This window comes from Muscardinus avellanarius (genome assembly GCF_963383645.1).
Source record: "Muscardinus avellanarius genome assembly, chromosome: 11".
Taxonomy (NCBI): Eukaryota; Metazoa; Chordata; class Mammalia; order Rodentia; family Gliridae; genus Muscardinus; species Muscardinus avellanarius.
Genome location: NC_137797.1, coordinates 62,971,429 through 62,999,115, shown reverse-complemented (window position 1 = coordinate 62,999,115; position 27,687 = coordinate 62,971,429). Strand labels below are relative to the sequence as shown.

Below are 27,687 nucleotides of genomic sequence, written 5' to 3'. Positions count from 1 at the left end.
TTAGAAAAGCCCCTTTTCTTTCTTTAGTTGGAGCTGTTTCCAGCCAGGCAGAGCAGCAAACTGGCCTCTTGTGATGCCAAACACAGACAGGAAGTCCTGTTCGGAGAGGTAATTCTAGGAGAGAAAACAAAGTTTCCGGTTAGAAGGGAGACATGGCACCTGTTCTGCAGGCAGAGGTGGGAGGCGTGGGGCAAGAGGGAGGCCGAGGCGGGTCCTGCAGGGAGGTGGGATGAATCCCCTCGACTGCAGCCTTAGACCAGTGATCCACGGCAGAGACGTTCTTGGTTGTACAACCCCATTGTGGCTGTGGAAGAAGCTGATTGAGGGTTCACTGCTCTCACAGTCCCATTTTCTTGCCAGAAAGACAGCAAATAAATTATGTAACATGGATAATTATACACATTAGATTTTGGCAGAATGGAGAACTAAATTGAATGGCGCTTTCCCTTTATGTTCCTTAACTAACCGTGTGTGTGTGTGTGTGTGTGTGTGTGTGTGTGCGCGCGCGCGTGTGTGTGTTACTGGGGAATTAAATTCAGACACATTCTACCTCTGAACTGTACCAGTCTTATATTATTATTATTATTATTTTTTTTTTAGGTGGTACTGGGGTTCCTGGAAGCCCTTCTACCTCCGGGCTACACTCCCAGACCTATTTTATATTTTTGAAACAGGGTCTCTTACACCAGCGCGGCTGGCCTCGAACCTGCGCGATCCTCCTGTCTCTGCCTCCCAAGCGCGGGGATTACAAGCGTGCGCCACCACGCCTGGCTCAGTCTTATATTATTTTGAAACAGGGTCTCAATAAGTTGTTGACAGCCTCACTGGATTGCTGAGGCTGGTTGTGAACCTGTGATCCTCCTGTCTCAGTCTCCCAAGTACTGGAATTACAGGAGTGTGCTGCCACCACTTAAGTACCGTGTGTGTGTGTGTGTGTGTGTGTGTGTGTGTGTTACTGATATTCCTGGAAACCCTTCTACCTCCGGGCTACACTCCCAGACCTATTTTTATATTTTTATTTGGAAACAGGGTCTCTTAAGCCAGTGCGGCTGGCTTTGAACCTGTGCAATCCTGTTGCCGCCTCCTAAGCAGGGGGATTACAAACATGTGCCCACGCCCGGCCTAGTCCCATTTTTATCTAGAATTTTTTTTTTTTTTTTTGGTGCTGGGGATTGAGCTCAGGATCTGGTGCATATTAAGCATGTACTCTACCAATGAGCTATATTTCTAACCCTCTAGAACTTTTCAGATGCAAAGTCAGGTTGATCTTAGAGCATAACAATTCGAAAATTTACTTATTATTTACTCATTTATTTATTTTGTGGAACTGGGGATGGAACCCAGGGACATTCTACCTCTGAGCTATACCCCCAGCCCTATTTTTTACTCTTTATTTATTTATTTATTTATTTATTTTTGGTGGTACTGGGGTTCCTGGAAGCCCTTCTACCTCTGGGCTACACTCCCAGACCTATTTTTACATTTTTATTTGGAAACAGGGTCTTCTAAGCCAGCACCCTTGGCTGGCTTCGAACCTGCGCGATCCTCCTGTCTCTGCCTCCCAAGCGCGGGGATTACAAGTGTGCGCCACCACGCCCGGCTTTACTCTTTATTTTGAAAGAGGGTCTATTGAGTTGCAAAGGGCCTCATTAAGTAGCTGAGGCTGTCCACGAACCATGATCCTCCTGTCTCAGTCTCCCAAATGCTGGGATTACAAGCGTGCACCACCACGCCCGGCTTTAACATTCATTTATTGATGTAATGAATATTCTGTATTCAAATAAATATCATCAACATGTGGCCTCTGCTTTCAAGAACATTGTAGTCCAGATGTTTAAGACTTGGTTAGATAAGACATTATGGGAAGTCCAGAGCTCTTTTCCAAATCCACTCTTCCAAGAGGAACATTTATGAATTAATTCAACATGGACATGTTAATTCATTCAACCAAAACTTAAGTAATGCCTGTTATTTGATAGGCACTGTTTTTAGTGCCAAAAAGCTGAGAATATGGTTGTGAACAGGACAGGCAAGGTCCTTCTTTGGAAGGCGATTACTAGAGGGAGAGCTAGACAAGTCTACAGGGGGTGAGGTGGTCAGGGAAAGCTGAGACCTCGCTAGTAAGAAGCAGCTGGCTTTGTGACTATCTGGGAGAAGGGTTTGTTCAGGTAAGTGCACTAGCAAAGTGTAAGGTCTCCAAATCTGGGGTAAGTATGTTCAAGGAACAAAAAACATTACTGCCTGAAGGACAGTAAGTAAAGAAGGGATTGGTATGTGAGATGACATTTCAGAGGGTAACAGAGTCCAGACTGTGTAAGCCTTTAGATTCTTTTATGAGTGCAGTGGGATGGCACTGGAGTCACTTTAAACAGGGCAGTACCAGGTTGAGCTGGGCGTGGTAGCGCATGCTTGTGATCCCAGCACTTGGGAGGCTGAAACAGGAGAAACTGGAGGATTGAGCAGGTTTGAAGCCAGCCTCAGCTACTTACTGAGGCTCTCAGCAACTTAGTGAGACCCTGTTTCCAAATAAAGTATAAAATAGGTCTCAGAGTATAGCCCGGAGGTAGAAAAGCCCCTGGAGTTGACCTCTAGTACCATTAAAAAAAAAAGATCCCTTTGAACCAGGCACAGTGGCGCATGTTTATAATCCCATAATTTGGGAGGCTAAGACAGGAGGATTGCAGGTTCAAAGCCAGCCTCGGCTACTTAGACTCTCAGCAACCTAGTGAGACCCTGTTTCAAAATAAGAAATAAAATTGGAAGCCAGGCATGGTGGCGCACGCTTGTAATCCCCACGCTTGGGAGGCTGAGACAGGAGGACCGTGCAGGTTTGAAGCCAGCCTCAGCTACTTAGTGAGGCTCTCAGCAACTTAGTGAGACTCTGTTTCCAAATAAAATATATAAAATAGGTTTGGGAGTATAGCCTGGAGGTAGGAAGCCTCTGGGTTCCACCCCCAGTACCACAAAAAAAAAAAAAAAAAAAAAAAAGAAAAAGAAAGAAAGAAAGAAAGAAAGAAAGAAAGAAAGAAAGAAAGAAAGAAAATTGGGCCCGGAAGGGGTATAGCTTAGAGGTAGAATGCCTCTGTGTTCAATCACCAGTGTCAATAAATAAATAAATGAATAAATATATAATCTCTTTAAACTGGGGGTGGTGGTATGCGCTTGTAATCTCAGTATTTGGGAGGCTGAGACTGAAGGATCACAGGTTTGTGGCTAGGCCCTCTGTAACTTAGATCCTGTTTCAAAATAAAGAATAAAATAGGGCTGGGGGTGTATCTCTAAGGTAGAACACCCCTGAGTTCTATCCCCAGTATCAAAAATAAAAAAAAGTAGTCCATAATGTATAGACTAGACCAGAGGGATAGACTGGACCAGTGACAGCAGAGACCCCTCAACAGGTTCACAGGGGGAGATGAGAGAAAGAATCTCGAGGAGGGCCGGGCGTGGGGGCGCACGCTTGTCATCCCCGCGCTTGGGAGGCAGAGACAGGAGGATCGCGCAGGTTTGAAGCCAGCTGTGCGCGCTGATTTAGGAGACCCTGTTTCCAAAATGAAAATGTAAAAAATAGGTCTGGGAGTGTAGCCCGGAGGTAGAAGGGCTTCCAGGAACCCCAGTACCACAAAAAAAAAAAAAAAAAAAAAGAATCTCGAGGAGGGAGTGTCAGGCTCAGATGTCTGCCTGTCAAGTGCCTACAAGGAGCTGGAACTGGCCTAGGCCATTTAATGAGATGGGGCCTTTGCTGGCAGAGAGCCCCACTTACGTCAGACAGTTCTGCAGCCACTCACCTCTTTTTTGGCAGGGTTCACATCATCAGGCAGCTCCTGATTCTGATTTTTCAAAAGAACTTCTATAGGGTAATATTTTGGCTCACCGCCATCAGAATTTATGGAAAGGGTTGCATTTTTCATATCCTAGGAGAGATAAGAGTATAGACATGGGAAAAGACTTCAGTGTCTCATGTGATCACAGTTCTGCATGTGTATAATTTTTAATGTTTTGGTTCATACCACTTTGTAAAATAGTGGTCCCCATACTTGCATGTCAAAATCATTTGGGAATCAAAATATTTGGGTTTTAGGGTTCTTGTGAAACCTGATCCAGTAAGCCTAAGATGAGTCCCTATTGCCAGCTTGGCACACATGGTGTTCTTAAAATTTCTTTTATAGCCGGGTGTGGTGACGCACGCTTGTAATGCCCGCGCTTGGGAGGCAGAGACAGGAGGATCGCACAGGTTCGAAGCCAGCTGCGCGCACTGGCTTAGGATACCCTGTTTCCAAATAAAGAAATGTATAAATAGGTCTGGGAGTGTAGCCCGGAGGTAGAAGGGCTTCCAGGAACCCCAGTACCACCAAAAATAAAAATTTTCTTTTATTATTAGTGTGAGTGTGTGTGTGTTTGTGTGTTACTAGAGACTGAACCCTAGTCCTCAGGCTTCATGCATGCCAGGCAATTGCTCTACTACTGAGCTATAACTCCAGCTTGAAGTCTTGTGTGTGTGTGTTTATTGAGGATTAAAACCAGGGGAATTCTACCTCTGATCTATTCTCTACCATGCCCTATTTTATTTCACTTCTATTAATTTTTGCAGTACTGGGGATTGAATCCATGGGCATTCTACCTTCAAGCTACACTCCCAGACCTTTTTATTTTTTGTTTTGAAACAGGATCTCACTGGATTGATAAGAGTTTTGCTACTTGCAGAGGCTGTCCTTGAACCTGTGATCCTCCTGCCTCAGCCTCCTAAGTACTAGGATTATAGGCATGTGCCACAATGCCTGGCTTATTTTTGTTTTGAAACAGGGTCTCACTGGGTTGCTGAGAGTCTCACTAAGTTGTTGAGGCTGTCCTCACACCTGCGATCCTCTTGTTTCAGCTTCCCAAGTACCAGAATTATAGGCATGCACCACCATGGCTCCTAAAGTGTTTTTGTTGTTGTCGTTGGCTTTTGCAGTACTGGGGATAGAACCCAGGGACATTCTACCTCCAAGCTACACCCCAGCTCTATTTTTTATTCTTTATTTGGAAGCACGGTCTCCCTAAGTTGCAGAGGGCCTGGCCTCACTAAGTAGCTGAGGCTGTCCGCAAACCACAATCCTCCTGTCTCAGCCTTCCAAGTACGGGGATTACAAGCGTGCGCCACCACGCCCGGCTCCTGAAGTGTTTTCTAAGTATTATGAGAGCATGAACACTTTTATTTAGGTCCTACGCTTCCAGACTGTAGATGTCTTCAGAATGAAGTCGTACTTTCCTTAAATACAATTTAAAGACACTACATCAGCATTCTCTTTGGAATCTGACTTTGTGGAGCACTAAGGACAACGTTGCCAGATGGTCTGACACCCGGCAGCACACACGCATCTGATGTCAGAGAGCTGTCGGACTCTTGGCTAGAGACTCTGCTTCCTCCACCCGCTAAAACGGGTAAATGGCCTAAGTTTCTGTGGACTTCACTATCAGACACTGATAAAAATATCATTGGTTTACAGGCTTATTTCTATAAACTAATGAGAATAACTTATCTCTCCTGAATACAGAGAATTGAATAATAAAACCAACCTTCCTTCCTTCTTTCCTTCCTTCCCTTCTTTCCTTCTTCTTTCTTCTTTATTTTTTGCAGAACTGGGGGGGGGGGTGAACCCAGGAACATTCTGACTCTGAGCTACACCTCCAGCTCTATTTTATTCTTTATTTGGAAACAGGGTCTCACCAAATTTTAGAGGCTTCACTAAGTAGCTGAGGCTGGCCAAGAACCTGAGATCCTCCTGTCTCAGCCTCCCAAGCACTGGGATTACAAGTGTGCGCCACCACGCCCAGCTCCCTTGTTGTTCTTTATTTAAATAGCAAAGCTCTTCAAGTTTTAGAAGGCAGTACAATGAAGAACTTTGTTCTGAGACCTACTTTCCTAATTTAAAAAAAAAAATCTATGGCCAAGTGTGTAGCTCAGTGGTAGAGCTCTTGTCTAGCATGCATGAAGCCTTAGGTTCAAGCCCCAGCACTGCAAAAAATCAAAATAAAGACAAAACCAAACAACAACAAAAAGCCACTTTGTATCAGAATAGGCAAGGGGAGTAGTACTAAGGACATGGTAGGGTTTTGCCCATGTGTATTCCGTATCAATTTCTGTTTCTCTTTGGTTCTGGGGCTTCTCCAAGAACAAATCAAACTCACAGCAGTGATTCGCATGATAGCAGCAGCATCTCCCAGCTCTGCCTTTAACTGTTCATATGATTTTCCTGCCTGAGAATAAAGAAAAACACAGAATGAAGTATTGCTGAGAGAGGAGAGGCATCTTAGGCCGGGTCTGTATCTTTAGGAAAAGCAAAAGCGCTGGAGAATCAGAAGCCATTGCAAAGAAAAGTAAAAGTTTCCCCTTCTGGATCCATGCAAGGTACAGAGGTTCTTAACCCTGATCTACGTTCTCTGATGGTGCCCTTCAATCTGCCCTACAGGATTTAAAAAGCAGTTGGCCGAGAGTCAGGAAGCCTGGCTCCCTCCTATTGGCCAACTTTGGACAGGTAACTCATCCTCTTCATTAATAAAATGGGAAAACAATACCTACACTGGCTATCAGGATAGTTGTAAAGATAAAAAAGATGGTATGTGTGAATACACTTTAAAAACTTCTTATTCCTTCACGCTGCTTACTGTGAGACAAACCGAGGATCTTACTGGACGTCCTTGCTATGGTGTCAGAAAGAAGGAAAGCAAAGCAAAAAGGTTGGAGCAGAGCGGGAACGTGGCGATGAGGTCCTGAGGACCCCACCGCCCCCGGAGCGCTTAGCTCCGAGCTCCCTGTTCAGGAGGAAGTCTCTCTGCTCTTACACTCCACGTGTGAGGGTCCCAGGCCAGGAACCAGCCTGTGAAGATGGGCGGCTCAAACCCCTGTTTGATGAGCAGGATCGGTGTTTCGGTGTCCCGGCCGCCCGGGTGAGTGCGCAGGTATTCCTGGGCAGTAGCAAGGGCCTTTTCCTTCTCTGTGGCATTGGCCTCGGCTCCAATCCACAAGAACACCTGTTGTGGTACAGATTTAATATTTATTGATGTGCTTGTGCCAAGGACTAGATTCTAGATCATCTGCGACTTTCTGCTGTAGTTTCCCAAATGTCGCCATCTACCCCCTCAGCAATTTACAGCCTCAGAAAATGTCCTCAGCCTAATTTGCTCAGCAGAGAGAAAGGTGTTCTCAGAACCAGCTTGATATTCTTGATTTTTTGTGTGGGTGCTTGGGATTGAACACAGGGATGTTCTACCTGATTTACACCCTCAGCCCTATTTTATTATCTTTTATTTAGTTCGTTTTTGTCACACCGGGGATGGAACCCAGGGGCATTCTACCTCTGAGCTACACTCCCAGCCCTATTTTATTCTTTTATTTTGAAACAGGGTCTCACTGTTTCAAAACTTGCGGAGGGCCTCACAAGTTGCTAAGGCTGGCCATGAACCTGCGATTCTTCTGTCTCAGCCTCCCAAGTACCGCAAGTACCTGGATTACGAGTGTGCACCACCAGGTGCGGCTAGAGCTCCCCTTTTCTAAACGTGTAACTGAGTGTCCACTCTGGGTAAGTGGCATCTATCCAGCCACTTAGGGCAGAAAGCTGGAAGTCATGTTCCTAACCCCCGTGTCTGGCGTGTCACCAGGGCCAGCCGACATGACTGGCTATGCGTCTTCCATCATCCCGCGGCAGCTCTTCCTTGGCCCCCAGCCCTCCTCTCCTCCACCATGTCACTCGCCTGCTTAAACTTCAAGATAAACTTCTTGACATGGCAGGCCAGGCCCAAGCTTTTTCAGCTTCATCTCTGGGGTGCTCCTTAACTCTTCACAGTGATAATTTTTCACATTAGGCTTTTATGTATGCTACTTCCTTTCCCCAGAAGGCCTTCTCCATCCTTTGCCAGTTGATGCCTACTCATCCCCTCCAGGAAGTCTCAGAGCCCCTAAACTGTGTGCACCCGTCCACCTTGTGTATACCTCGTCATGGTACCACGGTGTCTCTCTGTCTGGTTCCTCCCACCAGCCTGTAAACTCTGAGAGCAGGTCCTTCGCCTTGGTGACCCCCATCTGGCTCAGTGACTAGCTTGGAGGAGATGCTCAGAGTATGTTTGCTGAGCTGAACTGAGGAAATTAGTATGTGGAGGAGGGGTTGCCTTGAAGATATTCTGTTCACATCCTTCAGTCCCCTGAAGCACCCATATTCTCTGGATTTGGAACCTAACACTACTGATCCTCAGATATAGAAGGGAAGGATGATAGGATGGCCTAATGTTTTTTCAAAGCAAGATGGGGAAATTCCCAAGGTGGTGAGTTTTAAACATCATTTTGTACTCTCTGATCCTGGCAAAAAGCAAGCTCCTTCTTTGTTCAACACTAACAAGTGTTTGACTTGGGGATGGTCTGGGGCTTATTCCAGGTGGGGGATGCTACACAAACAGCTTAAACCATGGGCATCTTTGTCATTTGTTCTGAGTTCTGTAGCTGTGTCTTACCTGGTCCCAGGTATCCAGGAGCATCACATCACCTGGATTCAGGTCATCCTGGGTGAAGTCTGTGATCTCGGTGACAACGAACCGGCCAGTCTTATTAGAGCATTCAAAGAGACGGGGCTGGACATCTAGGATTTCTTGCTGTAGTCTGCAACACAGTCCCAAGCATACAGAAATCAGGTTTTGAAAACTGAAAAGGGATCTTAGAGTTTGTGCAGTTCCCAATCCTGGCAGCAGGGGGAACCAAGGAGAGGGATGCTGCGTTCCCGTACCTTTTGTCATTGGCGTAGGGAGTCTTCCCTCCCAGCAGGTCCCAGAACTCAGCTGACTCCTGGCCCTCAGCCACGGTGTCCTCGGTGCCATCACAGAGGAGCCCGGCCAGGTCCTTAGCCATCGCCCGCTCATCCCCGCTAGAACCCTGAGAGGGCGAGGAGAACAGACACCAGCACGGTGACGTAGAAGAAGCTTCTAAGACTATTACCTCGGTGTATTCAGGTCCAGCTGCCGAGCAACAGGGCATGAGGGCGAGGCCACAGGCTTGTAATAGTCTGAGAAGAGGAGGAAGGGGCGTGCTGGCCTGGACTCTGAAACCCATGGTGGATGTTGACAAGTTAACTTTGTTTCGGCATCCACTCTTTTCTGTTTGTTTTGTTTTGTTGGTGGTGCTTAGGATTGAACCCAAGTTTGGGATTGAACCTCTGAGCTACAATCCCAGCCCTATTTTATTTTTTATTTGGAAACAAGGTCTCACTAAGTTGCTGAGGTTGGCTTTGGACCTGCAAACTTCCTGTCTCAGCCTCCTAAGGACTGGAATTACAGACGTGTGCCACCATGCCCAGTTTACTTATTTATTTTGATACCAGGGATTGAACTCAGAGGCATTTCTGAGCTACATCTCCTGTTCTATTTTATTTATTTATATTTACTTTTTTTTGTGGTACTGGGGATAAAACCCAGGGCATCCTACCTCTGAGCTACACCCCTAGCCCTATTTTTTATTCTTTATTTTGAATCAGGGTCTCACTTAAGTTATGGAGGGCCTCACTAAGTAGCTGAGGCTGTCTGTGAACTGCAATCCCCCGGTCTCAGCCTCTCGAATGCTGGGATTACAAGTGTGCACCACCACGCCTGTGTATATTTTAAAGTTTTGAAATAGTGTCTCTCTAAGTTTCTGTGTGCTGGCCTCAAACCTGTGATTCTTCTGTCTCCATCTTCCAAGTATTGAGATTGTAGGCCACTGCACTCTCGCTTTTGGTTTTTTTGAGACAGGGTCTTACTAAGTTGCCCAAGGTTGGCCTCCAAATTTGAGTGTTCAGCTCCAGCCTCCAGAGCAGCTGGGATTACAGGTGCATGTCACTACACCCAGCTTCAATTATCTTTCTTTTTTCTTTCTTTTTGGTGCTGAGGATTGAAACCAGAGGTATTCTACCTCTGAGCTACACCCCTAGCCTAATTTTATTTTATTTAATTAATTAATTAATTAATTTATTTATTTGGTAGTACTGGGGGTGGAACCCAGAGGCTTTCTACCTCCGGGCTATACTCCCAGACCTTTTAAATATTTTATTTGGAAACAGGGTCTCACTAAGTTGCTGAGAGCCTCACTAAGTAGCTGAGGCTGGCTTCGAGCCTGTGCGATCCTCCTGTCTCAGCCTCCCAAACGCAGGGATTACAAGCGTGCGCCACCACGCCCGGCCTTATTTTATTTTTATTTTGAAATGAAACAGGGTCTTGCTAGGTTGATGAGAGCCTCACTACTTGCTGAGGCTGTCCTCAAATCTGCAACCCTCCTCTCTCAGCCTCCCAAGTGCTGGGATTACAGGTGCGTACCACCGTGCCCGGCTTACTTCTTATTTTTGAAATAGAGTCTCACTAAGTTGCAGACTGGCTGCAAACCTGTGATCCTCTTGTCTCTCAGCCTTCAATTCTCTTTTGTAAAACAGTTTCCTTGCTCTTTAAGGCACTCCGAACTGTGACAACATCCCATTTTTCGTGCGTTAGTTCCGTGTTGACACCTGTCCTGTTAGAAGCCACCAAACTCATGTGTGAAGATTGACCTATCCAGCCTTCATGTGTGCAGAAGTTTACAGATGTTCCCTGGGTGTAAGCAGGGCTGTCAGTGAGGCCTGACTGTGGGGATGTTGGTGCTTCCTTTGAATATATTTTAGGGAAAAGGCCCCCCTTTATTTTGGTGGTACTGGGGTTCCTGGAAACTTTTCCACCTCCGGGTTACACTCATTTTTATATTTTTATTTGGAAACAGGGTCTCTTAAGCCAGTGCTGCTGGCTTCGAACCTGTGCGATCCTCCTGTCTCCGCCTCCCAAGCGCGGGGATTACAAGCGTTTGCCACCACGCCCGGCAGCCCCCCCTTTTGAAGACTCTGCCAGTCTACTTTTTAGTTGCTTGAGCTTTGCTGACCAGGAGTAAGGCAGGCACAGGGCTGGACCACAGACCAGCCGCCCTACCTTGCCATACCACAGGTAGTGCTCGGCCTGGGTTCGCAGAAGAAAAACATCGTTGGAGTTTAGGGAAGAGGCGAAGGCTGGAACCTCCACTGCTTTGGTGTTAGATCTGTCATTTCCTCGAATCTGGAAGAGTCTTACTGGAGGGTCAGGCTCAGCATTTGCCTTCCTGGAAGTCCCACCCTAGAGAGAAGAAGAAAAGCAGACTGTGGGTCTGTAGAGCACCGCAGGAGCACTAGGCCGGTGGCTGTGGGAAATGCAGGGGTATCTGACGCCATCTTTTCCTGCCAGGAGCTTCCAGGCTCATGAGAGAGTGCCGGGATGAGCTGGGGTTACTGTACAATAGTATTAGCTTCCATTCTTTGTCATAAAGAGTGAACCTGGGCCATATGCCAGGCTCTGTGACCAGTGCCTCGCTGGCACTTCATTGATGCTTGTAATAAATCCATGAAGGAGGCATTATTATTCCACAGTGCAGATGAGGAACCTGAGATTTAGAACCTGGTCAAGAAATGATAAGACCAGGACTTTACGCAGTGACGGGTAGTGCTTCAGCTGGCTTCCTGGAGGAGGCGAGACCTGGATTTTAAGTGGCACCTTTCGGGGGAAGGGAAGGTGTGGCCCCTGTGGGGTCTAAAGAGGAAATCCACCTGCCTGGTATGGAGGCGTGGGGTTAGGGAGCTGACGAGACGCGCCTGCTCAGGTTATGTGGGTCAGACTATGGAAGACCTCCAACTTGAGTTAACAGTGGCTTGGACTTGAAGTCCTAGGGTTTGGGATTCCCTTACGCACCTTAATCTAACTCCCTCCTCGTCTGTCTCTGTCAGCCCCAAGCCCTGCTTCCACCCCACGGTGTCACCTCCCAGGACCACCTACTGGTTTGTTAGTTCTGAGCCTCCCTGCTCATGGTGTCATTTCATCCTGGGGTCCTCACCTCATAGATAACCAGCTTTCCTTTGAAGATGGCCAAGAAGTGGCGTGGCTCCTTCCCCATGCTGACCCGAACCTGCACGGGGGTCCCGCCAAACTGCTGATCCAGCTCCACTGCCTGGTAGGCGGAGGCTGCCAGCTCATCCTGCGAGGCGTGGCGGCCCTGCAGTGGTAAGAGGGGCGTGACGGGCTTGCTTCCCGCCCCAGCCGGTGGCCAGGGGAGGCATCTGGTCCATGTGAGAGCGGGTGCCGGCCTACCTGCCAGATGTACAAGATGTAATGCGGCTTCCCGTTCACTTCATATGTATAGAGGACGAGATAGCAGTCTCCTCCATAGAAGAAGCCGTACCACTGCCGTTCCACGGGGACCAGCTCCAAGTTCTCAATTCTCCAGACCTGGCCGCGGAAGGAGACACAATTCCCCAGAGATGGGCATCCTGTTCAGAGTGCTACCTCAAGGGAACTGGCCATGCTTAACAGAGAAGCCAGGTGGGCAAGGTGCCCATATCCACTGCAAATACCCTTTCCCCTCTGGGTCTTCTCTGTTAGTGCGGAGGGCTCATCACATCTGTAGGATTCGTGTGTGTGTGGTGGTGGTACTGGGGTTTGAACCCAGGGGATTGAATCCAAGGCACACCCTTCCAGCCCTTTTGTTGTTGTGGTGGTGGCGGTGGTGCCAGGGATGGAACCTAGAGGCATTCTACCTCCGAGCTATACCCCCAGCCCTATTTTTTATTCTTTATTTTGAAACAGGATCTCACTGAGTTGCAAGGGGCCTCACTAAGTAGCTCTCAGCCTCCCAAGTACTGGGATTACAAGCTTGTGCCACCAGGACCGGCTTTTTTGTTTGTTTTTGAAACAGGGTCTCATTAGGTTGCTGAGAGTCTTACTGGGTTGCTGAGGATGGTCTCAAACCTGCAATCCTCCTGTCTCAGCCGCCCAAGTCCTGGGATTACAGGTGTGTGCCACCACACCTGGCTCCCATTTACATGATTTGAACCCTAAGACAAAGCGGGTCATGGGGCTGGAGGTGTGGCACAGTGGTAGAGTGCATGCTTAACATATATGAGGCCCGGGTTCAATCCCCAGCACCACAAAATAACAAAAAAGAACTGGGTTGTCCTTGTCAGATGCATCCTGTCATGGCTGGGTCTTCGTAGGCTGAGCAAGCAATGATTTGAATATATATGCCAGGTGAGCTACTGACAGTACCTTTGGGGAATGTATCATTTACTTCCCTGAAGTGAAAACTAAACACTGAAGCAGGCAGGATCGCCTGCCTCCTCTACAGCAGGAGCAGGTGAGGGGCCAGGGCTGCCCTCGCTGGGCTCACCTCGACTTTCCCGTTCCCGTCGTCCACCATTCTTTCCTGGGCGGCTATCTCTGGCTTTGTGTGTAGCAGAGTCACATCAAACTTGTCCTGGAAAATTTTAGCTGTAGAGAAGGGGTTGGGAAAAGTCAAGTGAGTGGAGGCGCCCGTGCCTGCCTTTCTAGAGTACTGGCAGTGTGGGGAGCTCTGGGGCACTCACCAATTTTACCAAGGCTGAATGTTTTCCCCAGGCCCGTGGTCTGGTCCTTCACTAACCACTTCTGGAACAGCTGCTTGAACATGGCAGACTCGGCGCCGTCATTGACAGTCTCCACGTTGGTGCTGCTGGTGTAGCCCTTCAACTTGATGAAGTCCTGCAGACAGGGAATACGCTGAGTTCCTTGCTTATCTGGTAACTCACCCCTGCGGAGCTAGTTGCTAGGATCCCAGAGACAAATTCTAGCTCACTTCTGTCTAAGCAGGACCAAGTTACTTGCCTCAAAAACTGACTGAGTGGAATGTTTTGGCGTCTCTTCATTGGCCTGTCACAGTTACAATAAGCACTGCTGCTGCAAGACCCTCTGTGCTTGTCCTTTCAGCACTTGTGTAACTCAGCTGACTTTGTATCATGATCTTTTACTCATTTATTGCTTGTGAGTGCATCTTGCTTGGGTCATCTGTTGGGTCTGCGCAGATATCCAAAGCTGCTGCTTCTTTTTTGGTGGTCCTGGGGATGGAACTCAGGGGCATTCCACCTCCAAGCTACAACCCTAGCCCTATTTTTTATTCTTTAATTTGAAACAGTGTTATACTAAGAAGCTGAGGCTGGCTGGGAACCTGCAATCCTCCTGTCTCAGCCTCCCAAGTACTGGGATTACAAGTGTGCACCACCACGCCTACCTTTCAAAACTTCTTAAGCTCAGAGGTTTTACCCTTGAGATGCAATATCCCCTTCAATAATAACCACCTTAAGCCAGGCATGGTGGTGCACACTCGTAATCCCGGCATTCGGGAGGCTAAGACGGGAGGATCGCGGTTCGTGGACAGCCTCAACTACTTAGTGAGGCCCTCTGCAACTCAGTGAAACCCTGTTTCAAAATAAAGAATAAAAAAAAATAAGGCTGGGGTGTAGCTGGGAGGTAGAATGCCCCTGAGTTTCATTCCAGGTACTGGAAAATAAATAAATAAATAAATAAATAAATAAATAAATAAATAAGGGTGGGGTTATTGCTCAGAGGTAGAATGCCCCTGGGTTCCATCCCCAGTATGGCAAATCATCATCATCATCACCACCATTCATGGAGCAGTTGTTGTGTACCAAGTACTGTTCTGAGTATTTTACAAATGGCATTTAGTCCTCACAACATCGGGGAGATGAGTATTGTCTCTGTGTTCGACATGAGGAAACAGGCTCAGAAGACTTTTGTAGTCTTCCTCAGAACACTCAGCTGGGAAAGGTCAGACCTGGATGCGAATCTGATCAGTCTGCCTGACTTTGAAGCCCACATGTAACCTCCGTGTTCTATGCTCAGGTGCCTAGGATGGCTCTCTGCACACATCTGGAGTGATACTGGCAGAATGACCGCACATCTGTAGCCCCTACCAAGGCTTTAGACATAGCCGCCTGTTTCTCCACCTTTGTGGCTCCTTTTCCTTTCCACACGTAGATCTTGGTGCCACTTTGGTCCACGATGTAGCAGTCCTGAAACAGTCAGGGACAACTGTGGTTACAGCTGCTCAAGACCAGAAGGAAGAACTTTGCTCAGGGTCTGCTTCTGAAGCCAGGTGTGGCCATCTCAAGCCTGGCCCCGCCCAGCTCTACTTACATCATGGTTCAGTAAGTCCTGGACCAGAGGCCTTGTTGCTACCTCTGTGACTGCCAGCTGCCCAGCAGAGTCTGAGACACTGGAGAAGGGAAGAGGTTAGTCTGCGCATTTTCTGGTCAAAGCATCCTAGTCAGCGTCATCCTATGATGATTTAGTGTAGAGTTTCTGGGAGGAGTTTGACTCCTTAAGACAGACATGGTTGAGTTAAGACAGGGATGTATAGAAGACTTTGTTCTCTGGAGGAAATTTTTCTTTTTCAGTATTAGGGATTGAACCCAGTGTTATTCTACCTCCGAGCTACACCCCCGGCCCTAGTTTTTATTCTTTATTTTGAAACAGTCTCACTAAGTCGCGGAGGGCCTCACTAAGTAGCTGAGGCTGGCCACAAGCTTGGCTCCTCCTGTTTCAGCCTCCAAGTACTGAGATTACAAGTGTGCACCACCATGCTTGGCTTGGAGAAAACTTTTAGGCATCTCTCTCCAAAACTTTATTCCTTCCAACCCCTGGGCATATATAGGCCAGTGTAGAAAGTACTCAGGAGGGTTGCCAGTGAGAAATAGGTGCCTCCTTGAGAGAGGTATTGCTGAGATGCATTTGAAAAGGACCGAAGCAAAAGCCAGCTGTCGAGCTGGGCGTGGTGGCGCACGCTTGTAATCCCAGCACTTGGGAGGCTGAGACCGGAGGATCGCTGTTGGCGGACAGCCTCAGATACTTAGTGAGGCCCTCCGCAACTTAGCGAGACCCTGTTTCAAAATAAAAGAATAAAAAATAGGGCAGGGGGTGTAGCTCTGAAGTCAAATGCCCCTGGGTTCTGTCCCCAGTCCCGCAAAATAAATAAATAAATAAAAATAAAAAGCCAGCTGTCTATAGCCCAGACATGCTGAACAAGCAAGGAGGCAGCCCAGCTGAGCGCACACTCCAGAGGACACTTCCCCACCCAGCCTCCAGCCGGCGGCCAGGGTTAGCTACTTACTGATACAACATGATATTTGATTTCTGCTGCTGATCTATGACCTCATCAGGGACTGCGGGCTTGATTATGGAGCGTCGGCCAAGGGTGTCATGAAGAATCGTCATCAGCTCTGGGCTGGCCGACTCCTTGTCTCCCTCGATCACTCCTATCTCAGCACGGCCCCCTCGCTCCCTGTCCCGAATATCCTTTGCGAGAAGCATCGCCTGTTAGAGAAGCCCAGTGAGGCACTCAGCTCATCAGGGACCTTTTTTTTTTCTTTTTTCTTTTTTTGTGGAACTGGGGGTTGAACCCAGGGACATTCTATCTCCGAGCTTATACCCCCAGTTCTATTTTGTAGTCTTTATTTATTATTATTATTATTATTATTATTATTATTTATTTTTTTGGTGGTACTGGGGTTCCTGGAAGCCCTTCTACCTCTGGGCTACACTCCCAGACCTATTTTATACTTTTTTATTTTTGGAAACAGGGTCTCTTAAGCCAGCACGGCTGGCTTCGAACCTGCGCGATCCTCCAATCTCTGCCTCCCAACCTCGGGGATTACAAGGGTGCGCCCTCACACCCGGCACAAGAGGTATTCTGATGTTGGAGGTTTTCTGATTCTTGCCCTGTCTGCAAGACAGTTAACAGTCAAAGGCAGGGGTCCAGGATAGCATGGTAGCACATGCTTGTAAGACTGAGACAGGAGAGTCACAAGCTCAAAGCCAACTTCAGCAATTTAGCTGAGACCCTCAGCAACTTAGCAAGACCCTGTTTCAAAATAAAAAAATAAAATAGGGCCGAGGGTGTAGCTCAGAGGTAGTGCACCTCTGTATTTGATACCCAGTACCATTGAAAGGAAAAAAAAAGGACAAGAGTTCAGCCAGGTATGTGATATATGCTGCAGGCCTGCCAATTGGGAGACTGAGGTGGGGGGGCGCTCTCAAATTAGAGACCAGCCAGGACAAGTTAGTGAGAACATGTCTTAAAATAAAAAATAAGCCGAGTGTGGTGGCACATACCTATAATCCCAGTACTTGGAAGGCTGAGACAGGAGGATCACAGGTTTGCAGTCAGTCTCAGCTACTTAGTGAAGCCCTCTGCAATTTAGTGAGACTCTGCTTCAAAATAAAGAATAAAAAATAGTGCTGGGGCCGGTCTTGGTGGAGCACGCTTCTAATCCCAGCATTTGGGAGACTGAGACAGGAGGATCATGGTTCATGGACAGCCTCAGCTACTTAGTGAGGCCCTTTACAAGTCAGTGAGACACTGTTTCAAAATAAAGAACAAAAATAGGGCTGGGGGTGTAGCTCAGAGGTAGAATGCCCCTGGGTTCCATTCCCAGTTCTGAGGGGAAAAAAAAAAAGGCTGGGGCCATAGCTCAGAGGTAGAATGCCCCTGGGTTCTACCCTCAGAAGAAAGAAAGAAAGAAAGAAAGAAAGAAAGAAAGAAAGAAAGAAAGAAAGAAAGAAAGAAAGAGGAAAAGAAGGAAAGAAAGACAGGCTAGTGGTGCACATTTGTAATATCAGTACTTGGAAGGCTAAGACAGGAGAATCATAGATTCAAGGACAGCCTCAGCAACTAATGAGACTCTCATCAACCTAGAAAGACCCTGTTTCAAAATAAAAATAAAATAGGGCTGGGGGTGTAGCTTGGAGGTAGACTGCCCCTGGAGACTCAACCCCCAGTAAAACACACACACACACACACACACACACACACACACACACACACACACACAAATAAAAGGGTTGGTGAGAGCTCAGTGGTAGAGCACCCTTGGGTGCAATTCTTCGGTAACCCCCCCCACACACACACACACACAGGGCAGGGCCAGGCGTGGTGGCACATGCCTGCAATACCAGTACTTGGGAGGCTGAGACAGAAGGATTGCAGTTTCCAGTCCAGCCTCAGCAAGTTAGTGAGACTCTCAGCTGCTTAATGAGACCCTGTTTCAAAATAAAAAAGGCCAGAGGTGTAGCTTAGAGACAGAATGCCCCTGGGTTTGATCCCCGGTCCCTCCAACAAAAAAAATGGCAGGGTCCGTCTACCTTGAATCTTGGGGATCAGCTTGCATGGAAGGAAAAGGGACAGAGCAGTGGGACGCAGAGCCCGGCCACCAGGCCTGGGGAGAGGCCTCTGGCCCTACCCCACCTTCAGGCGCTCCCCGCTGCTGCTCTCTGGGCCGTTCCACTGGATCACGATCCTCCCAAGGTCCAGCAGGAAGACGTCACCTCGGTTAAAGCTGTCCCAGCTCATTTCCACCTGCAGTGAGAGACAGACGGTGAGGAGGAATTCTTAGGTGCAGTGAAGCAGCCCAGGGCCCCGGGACGGTCACAGGTGGGACGCACCTCAGTGGCCCTGACGTTTCTCTTCCCTTTCACGTGCAGCAGCCGCCTCACGTCGTAGCTATTGGTCTCCACGTGCTTCATCCCCGAGGCCACGCCCCCCTTCTTATAGCTGTGGGAACAGCATTCAGGTTCTCTGAGCAGCTGCCTGAGACACGAGGGCCAGAAGGAGCCGACAGCCAGAGCTCCAGGCAGAGGGGCTCAGTGATAAAGACACATCACGAAGGCTTGTTTTGTTCTAGAAACTGTTTGACTGTCAGTGTGCAATGGGCAGAGGGGCATGAATCGGGCAGAGGCAGAAACACTGATGATTCTGTGGTCTTAGGACCACCCACCTACCCCAGTCTACAAGCCAGGGTCCTACACTGAAGGGAAACATAGCAGGCCAGGGGCAGGGGCTTGGCTGTAGGTTCCCTGGTGACTGTCCCCAGAGAGGCCCCAGGGAAGACTGCCCACCACAAGAGGCCTCCACCCGACCTCAGAATTCTTGAGCTTACTGGAATTTTTAATCATAGGCAGAAAGTTTTGGATTAATTTAGCATCTAAGTTTATGAAATATTCTCATCACTGGTCTTACAACCCTTCCTGTGGGAAGTGTCTAGGCAGTCCTTATCCGCAGCCCTACTCCCGTTTCTCTCCCCACCACAGGCTTCCATTCTCACAGCTTAACATCTCTTTTTATTTTCATTATAATAAAATGGTGACAACCAACGTGGTGGCGCATGCTTGTAATTCCAGTACTTGGGAGGCTGAGAAAGAGGATCACAGGTTCATGGCCAGCCTCAGCTACTTAGTGAGGCTCTCCACAACTCAGTGAGACCCTGTTTCAAAATAAAGAATAAAAGATTGGGCAGGGGTTGTAACTCGAAGGTCAAATGTCTCTGGGTTCCAGCCCCAGACCCAGACCCACACACACAAAAAAAAAATAGGGCTGGAAGTATAGCTTGGGAGGTAGAATGCCCCTGGGTTCTATCCCTAGTGCTGAAAAAAAAAAAAAATCTGATATGTTGCTTAAATGCATTCGTTCTTTCTTATTTTTTCTTTTCTTTTTTTTTTTTTTCAGTGGTACTAGGGTTCCTGGAAACCCTTCTACCTCTGGGCTACACTCCCAGACCTATTTTATACTTTTTATTTGGAAACAGGGTCTCTTAAGCCAGTGTGGCTGGCTTCAAACCTGCTTGATCCTCCTGTCTCCGCCTCCCAAGCGTGGGGATTACAAGCGTGTGCCACCACGCCTGGTTTGCATTCTTATTTTGTGTGTGTGGTGTGGAGGATTGAATCTAGGGGCATTCTAGCTTCAAGATACACTCCCAGCCCTATTTTATTTTCTATTTGGAAACAGGATCTTGCTAAGCTACTTAGAATCTTGCTATGTTGTCAAGGCTGGCTTCAAACCTGCGATCTTTCTGTCTCAGCCTCCTAAGTACTGGGATTACAGGCATGTGCCACCACGTGTGCACTGGCTATGTGCATTATTTTTGTGAAACAGAAGTTGGTACTCTGTTGTGCATCTGTTTGTTACTTTGTTCACTGAACACTTGTGCAAGATGTCTGGGTGCTAGGTAAGTATCTACTGTGTTTCCGGTGCCCATGTCCAGGATCCTGGTTGTGGACGCCTACACAGCCTGCAGCTTCCTACCACCACTAAGCAATACTGCCATGACCATTCTGGCTCATGCGCCCTTGTGGACCTGCGTATATGAGAGTATCTTTGAGATTTACACCCAGAAGTGGGATTTGCTTTTGTGGCACAGACTATTCTCTAGAATACAGTGCCAGTCCACTCTCTGCCACCAGCAGAGTGAGGTTCTCTGTTTCCACAGCCTTGCCAGCAGTTGGCGCCACCCAGTTCTAACTGTGCGGGCTCATGGGCACCCATGATGGCTTTGTTTTGCCTTGCATTTCTCAGACGACTTTCTTCATATACAGGCTCTTTGTATTTCTTCTATAAACTGCTGTTTCTGGCCAGGCGTGGTGGCACATGCCTGTAATCCCAATACTTGGGAGGCTGAGACAGAAGGATTGTAGGTTCGTGGCCGGCCTCAGCTACTTAGTGAGGCCCTCTGCAACTTAGTGAAACCCTGTTTCAAAATAAAAAAATAAAATAGGGCTGGGGGTGTAGTTTGGAGGTAGAATGCCCCTGGGTTCAATTCCCAGTACCACAAAACAAAACAAAAAACTCCCGTTCCTGTCCTTGTTCTGCACATCACTACTTACATGATGCCCTGCTTGAAGTAGCCTCGGAAGGTCTCCGATTCGTGGTACTGAACCTCTCGGTGCTGCACGGGGCTACCTCCCAAGTAGTCGTCCAGCTGGGTGGTGTAGATGGCTGCGCAGCTCTGCTCATCCTGGGAGGAGTCTTTCCCTATCCAGAAGTGGATGTCCTGGGAGAGGAGACTGCCCGATCTCCGGGTCTGGGATATAGCCAGGGAGATCAGGTCAGGGACCAGCTCACCTCCCCTCTGCTGCTGGAGCCCTTCCCTGACCCTGCAGTGGGTACTGGGGCTGCCCTGGCCCCTGTGCAGAACTGCTACTGTGGCTCAAGCTTTGGCAGCCCAAATCCCTCCCCATATTTGAGAAAGCTGAAAGCTTGTCGCTCCCCAAATAAGTGCAGACCAGCAGGGATCTGCTGGATTGCAGACTGGCCTGACAGGCCTCCTGGTGCCCCTGCATGAATACAGCTGTATGTCTGATCCCGCACAGCAGACGGTATGTGGTATGTCCGTGAGGCTCCGTCAGTGCTGTTCATGTGAGATACTGTTTCCTCCACCAGAATGAGCACTTTGTGGCAGAGACAGGCCCTGTATGTGTCTGGCCTTCTTCCATACCACTTCAGCAGGGGCCTGAGCTCCTGGAGGGAGAAGTGCTACTTGTGGGCAGTTTGCTGAGGTTCAGACAGGGGGCCTCAAGCCTGCCCCATGATGCAAAATTAAAAACACAGGCCTGATGGTGGCTTTTCACAGCCAAACTGGAGGCCTGCTCAGCACAGCACTTAGGAAGAACTGAGATGGATCCCAGGAACCCATTTCCTTCCCTCTCCAGCGGCTCGCTCAGGAGAGCCCCAGAGAGGTTCTCCAAAGAGAGTTTCCTGGGCCTGGGGAGGGTGGTGCTCACCGAGAGGATGATGTAGCAGTCGCCCTCGTAGAAGTTGCCATGCGCACTCAGGGGCACCAGTGCCAGCTCCATTTTCTGGAAGACAAGGAGTGTAAATGTGCTTGTTCCCTCCCTCCTCCTCTGCCCTCAAGCCTCTCTCCCTTGGGTCATGTGGCTCAGGGGGCAGGGGAGCTGTCCCCATGACTTTACAGGGTGCGGAGGCTAGCACAGGTTCACGTGGCTCCCCTCTGGCTTCTGTGAGCTCGGCCTGCGTCACCCTGGATCTGAATAGGGCCCAGCCCTAGTTTCCCTGGCCCCATTCTCCCCACATCCTCTCGGCCTCATCTCATTTCACCATCCTGTAGGGGCTCCTTGGCAGGGGAGAGAGTTAATGTCAACTATCAAGCAAAAGTTGGGCATGGTGGCACATGCCTCTAATCCCAGCACTTGGGATGGTGAGACAGGAGGATCATAGGTTCGAGACTAGCCACAGAAATTTAGCAGGGCTCTCAGCAACTTAGTAAGACCCTTTATCTAAATAAAAAATAAAGCCAGGCGTGGTGGCGCATGCTTGTAATCCCAGCATTTGGGAGGCTGAGCCTGGAGGATAGCATTTCATGGACAGCCTCAGCTATTTAGTGAGACCCTGTTTCAAAATAAAGAATAAAAAATAGGGCAGGGGGTATAGCTCAGAGGTCAAATGCCCCTGGGTTCTATCCCCAGACCTTCAAAGTAGAAAAACAAAAACAAAAACAAATAAAAAGTAAAACTGGTCTGGGAGTGTAGCTCGGGGGTAGAATGCCCTGGGTTCGATTTCCAGCACCACAAATAACAAACCAACCAGCTGGCCCGCTCTGAGTAGCTGTGTAGTGCCTGCAGCACCCCTGCCCCTTTGACCCCTCAGGGCCAGCCAGGCCTGCGGTGGGAAGGAGGCCGAGTCTGCGGAGGTGAGGCTGAGGGAGCTCTGAGCACAGGGCGGACTCCGGGCCGAGGGTCCCACATTCCAAGTCTGGGTTGGGACCTTCACTTGTCACTGCATATACTGCTGTCCCAGGAGGGCCGTTCACACAGCCTCTGATGTAATTTTATATACTTTTATTGGTGCATTGCAATTATACATCATAGTGAGGTTCAAAGCCAGACAAACAAACATGCATGCAAGTCTTGGTGAATTTCCCTTCAGGTCCCACCTTGCTAACCGGCTCTCCCGTACCTAACAGGGAGGTTGGCAGTGACACCGGCATGCCTGGCATGGCATCATTTGGCCCGTTTCTTTCATCAGTTCTTCCTCTTTCCTCCCCACCTCCTCCCTCATCCCCTGGTCTTTCTCTTTGATTATCTAAAGTCCCTTTTGCTTCCTATTTTCTTTTTTTGTGTGTGTGGTACTGGGGGTAGAACCCAAAGGCTTTTACTTCCGGGCTACACTCCCAGACCTATTTTATATTTATTTGGAAACAGGCTCTCACTAAGTTGCTGAGAGCCTCACTAGCTGAGGCTGGCTTCGAGCCTGTCTCAGCCTCCGAGTACTGGGATTACAAGCGTGTACCACCACGCCCCGCTGCTTCCTATTTTCTTTCTAACTTCCATACGTGAGAGAAGTCATTCGACCACTGGACTTTCTGAGACTGGCTGATCTCACTGAGCATTAATATTCTTACATTCCATCCATTTTCCTGCAAAGGACATAATTTTGTTCTTCTTTATGGCCGAATAAAATACATCACATTTTTGTTATACATTCATCTGTTGGTGAACACCTAGGTTAGTTCCATCATTTGGCTGTTGTGAATTGGGTTGCTATACACAGGTATCTGTACATATCACTGTACTGCTGTGACTTTAATTCTTTTGGAAGGATACTGAGGAGTGACATAGCTGGGTCCTATGGTGGTTCCATTTTCAGTCTTCTGAGGAACCTCCACACTGATCTTCACAGTGGTTGTACTAATTTTCAGTCCCACCAGCAGTGTGTAAGAGTTCCTATTTCCCCACATCCTTGCCAGCATTTATTATTTGCATTCTTGATGATTGCCATTCTAACTAGAGTTAGATAGCATCTCAGTATAGTTTTGATTTGTATTTCTCTGATTTCTAATGATATTAAACATTTTTTTCTCTTTCTTTCCTTTTTTTTTTTTTTTGCGGGTCTGGGGATGGAACCCAGGGGCATTCGACCTCTGAGCTACACCCCCTACCCTATTTTTTGTTCTTTATTTTGAAACTGTGTCTCATTGAGTTGCGAAGGGCCTCACTAAGTAGCTGAGGCTGTCCGCGAACCACGATCCTCCAGATCCTCCGGGTCTCAGCCTCCCGAATGCTGGGATTACAAGTGTGTGCACGCCCGGCTCTTTCCTCTGAGCTGTATCCCTAGCCCTTTATTTTATTTTATCTTATCTTATTTTACTTTATTTTATTTGTGGTACGGGGGATTGAATTCAGGGGCATTCTACCTCTGAACAACACCCCCCAGCCTTATGGTTTTTTTTTTTTTTTTTTTTTTTTTTTTTGGTGGTACTAGAAATTGAACTCAGAGGCATTCTACCTTTGAGCTACACCCTCAGCCCGATTTTATTTCTTATTTGGGAACAGGGCTCACTAGGTTGTTAAAAGTCTCACTACTTGCTAAGGCTGTTCCGAAACTTGCAATCCTCTTGTCTCAGCCTCCCAAGCACTGGAATTACAGGAGTGTGCTAGCATGCCTGAGAAACAGGATCTCACTAAGTTGATGATAATCTCACTACTTGCTGAGGCTGGTCTTGAACTTGCGATCCTCCTGTCTCAGCCTCCCAACTACAGGGATTACAGGTGTGCGCCAATCATACACTCCCTCTTCTTTCTTTCCTTTTTTCTTCTTCATGTTTATTCAGTTCAATTTGACTAGGATATTTGGGGTTTTTTAGTGCTAAGGTTGTGTGTGTGTGTGTGTGTGTGTGTGGTACTGGGGATTGAAAGAGGCATTCTACCTTCAAGCTACACCCAGCCCGATTTTATTTATTTGGAAACAGGGTCTCATTAGGTTGATGGGAGTCTCACTACTTGCTGAGGTTGTTTTTGAACCTGTGATCCTCCTGTCTCAGCCTCGCAAGTACAGGGATTATAGGAGTATGCCACCATACCCAGTTAGTGTGAAGGTTTTTAAATTCTTTATATATTCTAGATATCAGTCCTCTACCAAAGAAATAGTTGGCAAAGATTTTCTCTCATTCTGTAAGGTTCTCTTCAGACTCTTGATGGTTTTTAATCACTCTTCAAGTGAGGTAAGCCTGCAGTCATATTTGTGTGTGTTCTACATAAAATTTGTGCATTAAATATAAAAGGTTAGATTTGTGATAATTTTTGTAACTGCATTTTAGTATCTATTGGTTTTAAAATCAACTGGGAGTTTGAAGGACAATGGAAGCGGCCTGGGCCTCTCACAAGCTCTGAGAGGGTTGCTAGGAGATGTGACTCATCCTTCAGCTGAGGAGGGTGAAGTAAGACATCGCCTCTGTCTCCCGCTTCCCACCTGCCTGGCCTGGGTTTAAAACAAGAGCCTTGCCGGGTGCTGGGGCCTCTGAGGCCGGGATCAGAGCCTGCAGTGAAGCAAGGCTGGTGCTGGGGCCTCCGAGGCCGGGATCAAAACCTGCCAAGGGGTTAAGCCAGTGTCAGGGCCAATAAGACCGGGATCAGAGCCTGCAGTGAGGCACGGCTGGTGCTGGGGCCTCCAAGGCCGGGATCGGAGCCTCCCAAGGGGTTAGGCTGGTGCCAGGAGCCAGCGAGGCCAGCATCAGAGTCTGCCAGATGGCCAGGCTAGTGCCGGGGCTGTCAAGAGTGGGATCAGAACTTGCAAAGCGGCATTCACAGAGAAATATCACAGAAAATAAAAAACCAGATGCTTTCCCTAATATGCAAAAACTAGGAAGAAATGGGTAATAGGAAGAGATCTAGTTGAAGAAAGGGCCCTGTAGAGGAGCAATTAAGGTGACCAATCAGAGGGGATGGGATGGGGGAGGATGGAATCTCTTTAAAACTTATGCTGTACCTAAACAAATGTATCAAAGTTAATCACCAATCAAGCATGGGATCGAGGGAGGGGGAGGGAATGGATGGGGATTGGATAAAGGCTAATTGGATGATGTGTGCTTGTATATCCACACAAGCCTTGTATTCCATTGTGATGTATGACTACAATGCACCAATAAAAATATATATTTTAATAAAAAACAAGGGCCTTGCTCTTGCTAGGCACACACTTTACTACTGTGCTTGCTACACCCCTAGCCCCTTTAATTTTATTTTTCTGTGGGCCTGGGAATTAAACTCAGAGATATTCTTCCTCTGAGCTATACCCCCTCAACCCTATTTTATATTTTGTTTTGAATCAGGGTCTCTAAGTTGTGGAGGCCCTCACTAAGTTGCTGAGGCTGGCCATAAAACCATGATCCTCCCGTCTCAGTCTCCCAAGTACTAAGGTTACAGGTGTGTACCACCACACCCAGCTTTCCAGCCCCTTTTAAATTTTTGAGTTAGGAGCTGGGCTTCTAAAAAAATAGGGCTGGGGATATAGCTGAGAGGTAGAATACCCCTGGGTTCCATCCCCAGTACCGAAAAAAAATTTGAGATAGGGTCTTGCTAAGTTACCCAGGCTGACCAAAAACTGCCTCAGCCTCCCAATAGCTGGGTTTATAGGTGTGCATCACTGTGCCCAGCACTTCTGGGGTTTATGCAGCGGCAACCGACTGGGCTTGGCTAGGGGGGAGGGCATTCTCACTCTGGCAAGTAGAGCCGCTCAGGCCAGAACTGAGAATCACCCAGTGAGGCCCAAGCCCAGGGGGAGAAGGGCTGAGCAGTGCCCCATCTGAGCAATCCCCCGCCCCGCTTCATAGGAGCGAGTATCCTGTGCAAGGCGTGTTTCATTTGCCTGACCAGTGCGGCCAGGAGTCTCCAGGGAGGAGCTCTGCACCCGTCTTTCCAGGGCATTTACTGGCTGTGCAGACTCACCGAGCAGATGGCTGGACAAAGGACAAGCTAATTTTTGCTCAGAGCCCTGTTTTCCAGGGCTAGGATCATTCCCCCCACCTGCCACCCCCTTGCTCTGAGCACCAGCGAGGGGATAAGGACGGGGAATGTGTACTTGGAGGCTGCCTCCACAGGTCTCAAAACAGAGGCTGAGAAGGCGGGGTGGGGTGGGGGTGGGGGAAGGCTGTCACCCAGTAGGACAGTCAGGAGCAGGACCACCTGCCCAGCTCACCTCTATTCTCCAGGTGATGATTCCAGGGTCGTTGCCCACAGCCCTGAAGGCGCCGCTCAGAGACATGGTGCTCGTCTTTCCAAAACTGAAACATTGCAGAGCAAGAGGTGATGTCCTTTGCCCTGCGCACATCAGACAGCTTTTCTGCTCAGTCTCATCAGTCCTCTGGCCACATCCTCGAGGTGCATCCCCGCACCATCTCATCCTTATAGAGGAAGTGACTTATTCACGTTCGCACGGTGAGCCTGGCTGGCCCGGTCCCTACCCGGGAGTCCCTAGAGCTCTGGTACTAGCCACAATTATTTCCGAAAGGGCTGACCACTATCTTCAGCCTTGTGTTGATTCACTTTGAATACGCTGTGTGCCTCTTTTCCCAGGAGGCGGGCACACTTCCTTCACCCTCATGGGTGTGGTAGAGCGAGGCTTAGAGAGGTTAGACAACTTGCTCAAAGGCACACTCTACAATGAGATTCATAGCTGATCTTAGAATCTGTGCGTTTAGTCACTCTGACATTTGGCGGCCCTTCCTAAACTTTTCTGCATTTGGTGGCATGTGGAAACTTGATTAGAAAAAATAGCTCTCAATTTTCACTCTCATTCCCTCCAATGTCCCAGATTCCATACTTGCAAAGTCTTTTCCATAGTCACCTTTTAACCTGAAATTTTGGCTTTTACCGTGAAAAATATTATCCTAAAACTCAAACAGCCCTTTCTGCTTTTGTCTTATGACTGTTATACGCCCTGGGCCTGGAAGAAGGAAAGAGAAAGTGTAAAATGTCAGGGCCGGGCCTGGGACAAAGGGCTCAGGGTGCCCGCCCGCAGGGGAAGGCGGGGTGGCCTGGTGTCCCCAGCTGGCAGGTAGCTTCCTTGTCCCCCCATAGACGAGCTTCTCTGGAAAAGCCCCACCCTGAGGTCTCCAGTTCCTTTGGGCCTGAGCATGGAAGAGCTGGGAGGAGGAAGTAGCAGAGAAGTCCAGGTGGATCGTGTGCTTGCCGCAGTCAAGGCCTGCCTGGGTTACAAGGCACCTGCACAAGTCCAAGGTCACCTAGAGGCTA

At 48.4% G+C, this 27,687-nt stretch overlaps 1 protein-coding gene across 1 annotated transcript; it reads right to left on the bottom strand.

Moving 5' to 3' along the window:
* AVIL (advillin) lies at nt 1–26,698 on the bottom strand (the record flags this gene model as incomplete). Its single annotated transcript, XM_080706567.1, has 19 exons — nt 1–114; nt 3,786–3,911; nt 6,169–6,237; nt 6,823–7,011; nt 8,485–8,629; nt 8,754–8,899; nt 10,948–11,127; nt 11,879–12,037; nt 12,133–12,270; nt 13,208–13,308; nt 13,404–13,557; nt 14,787–14,885; nt 15,010–15,088; nt 15,983–16,185; nt 18,116–18,226; nt 18,313–18,421; nt 20,527–20,723; nt 21,424–21,498; nt 26,633–26,698. 19 exons carry the CDS (start codon nt 26,696–26,698, stop codon nt 1–3), a joined length of 2,460 nt encoding a protein of 819 aa, XP_080562693.1.
* Between the last annotated feature and the right edge of the window lie 989 nt (nt 26,699–27,687).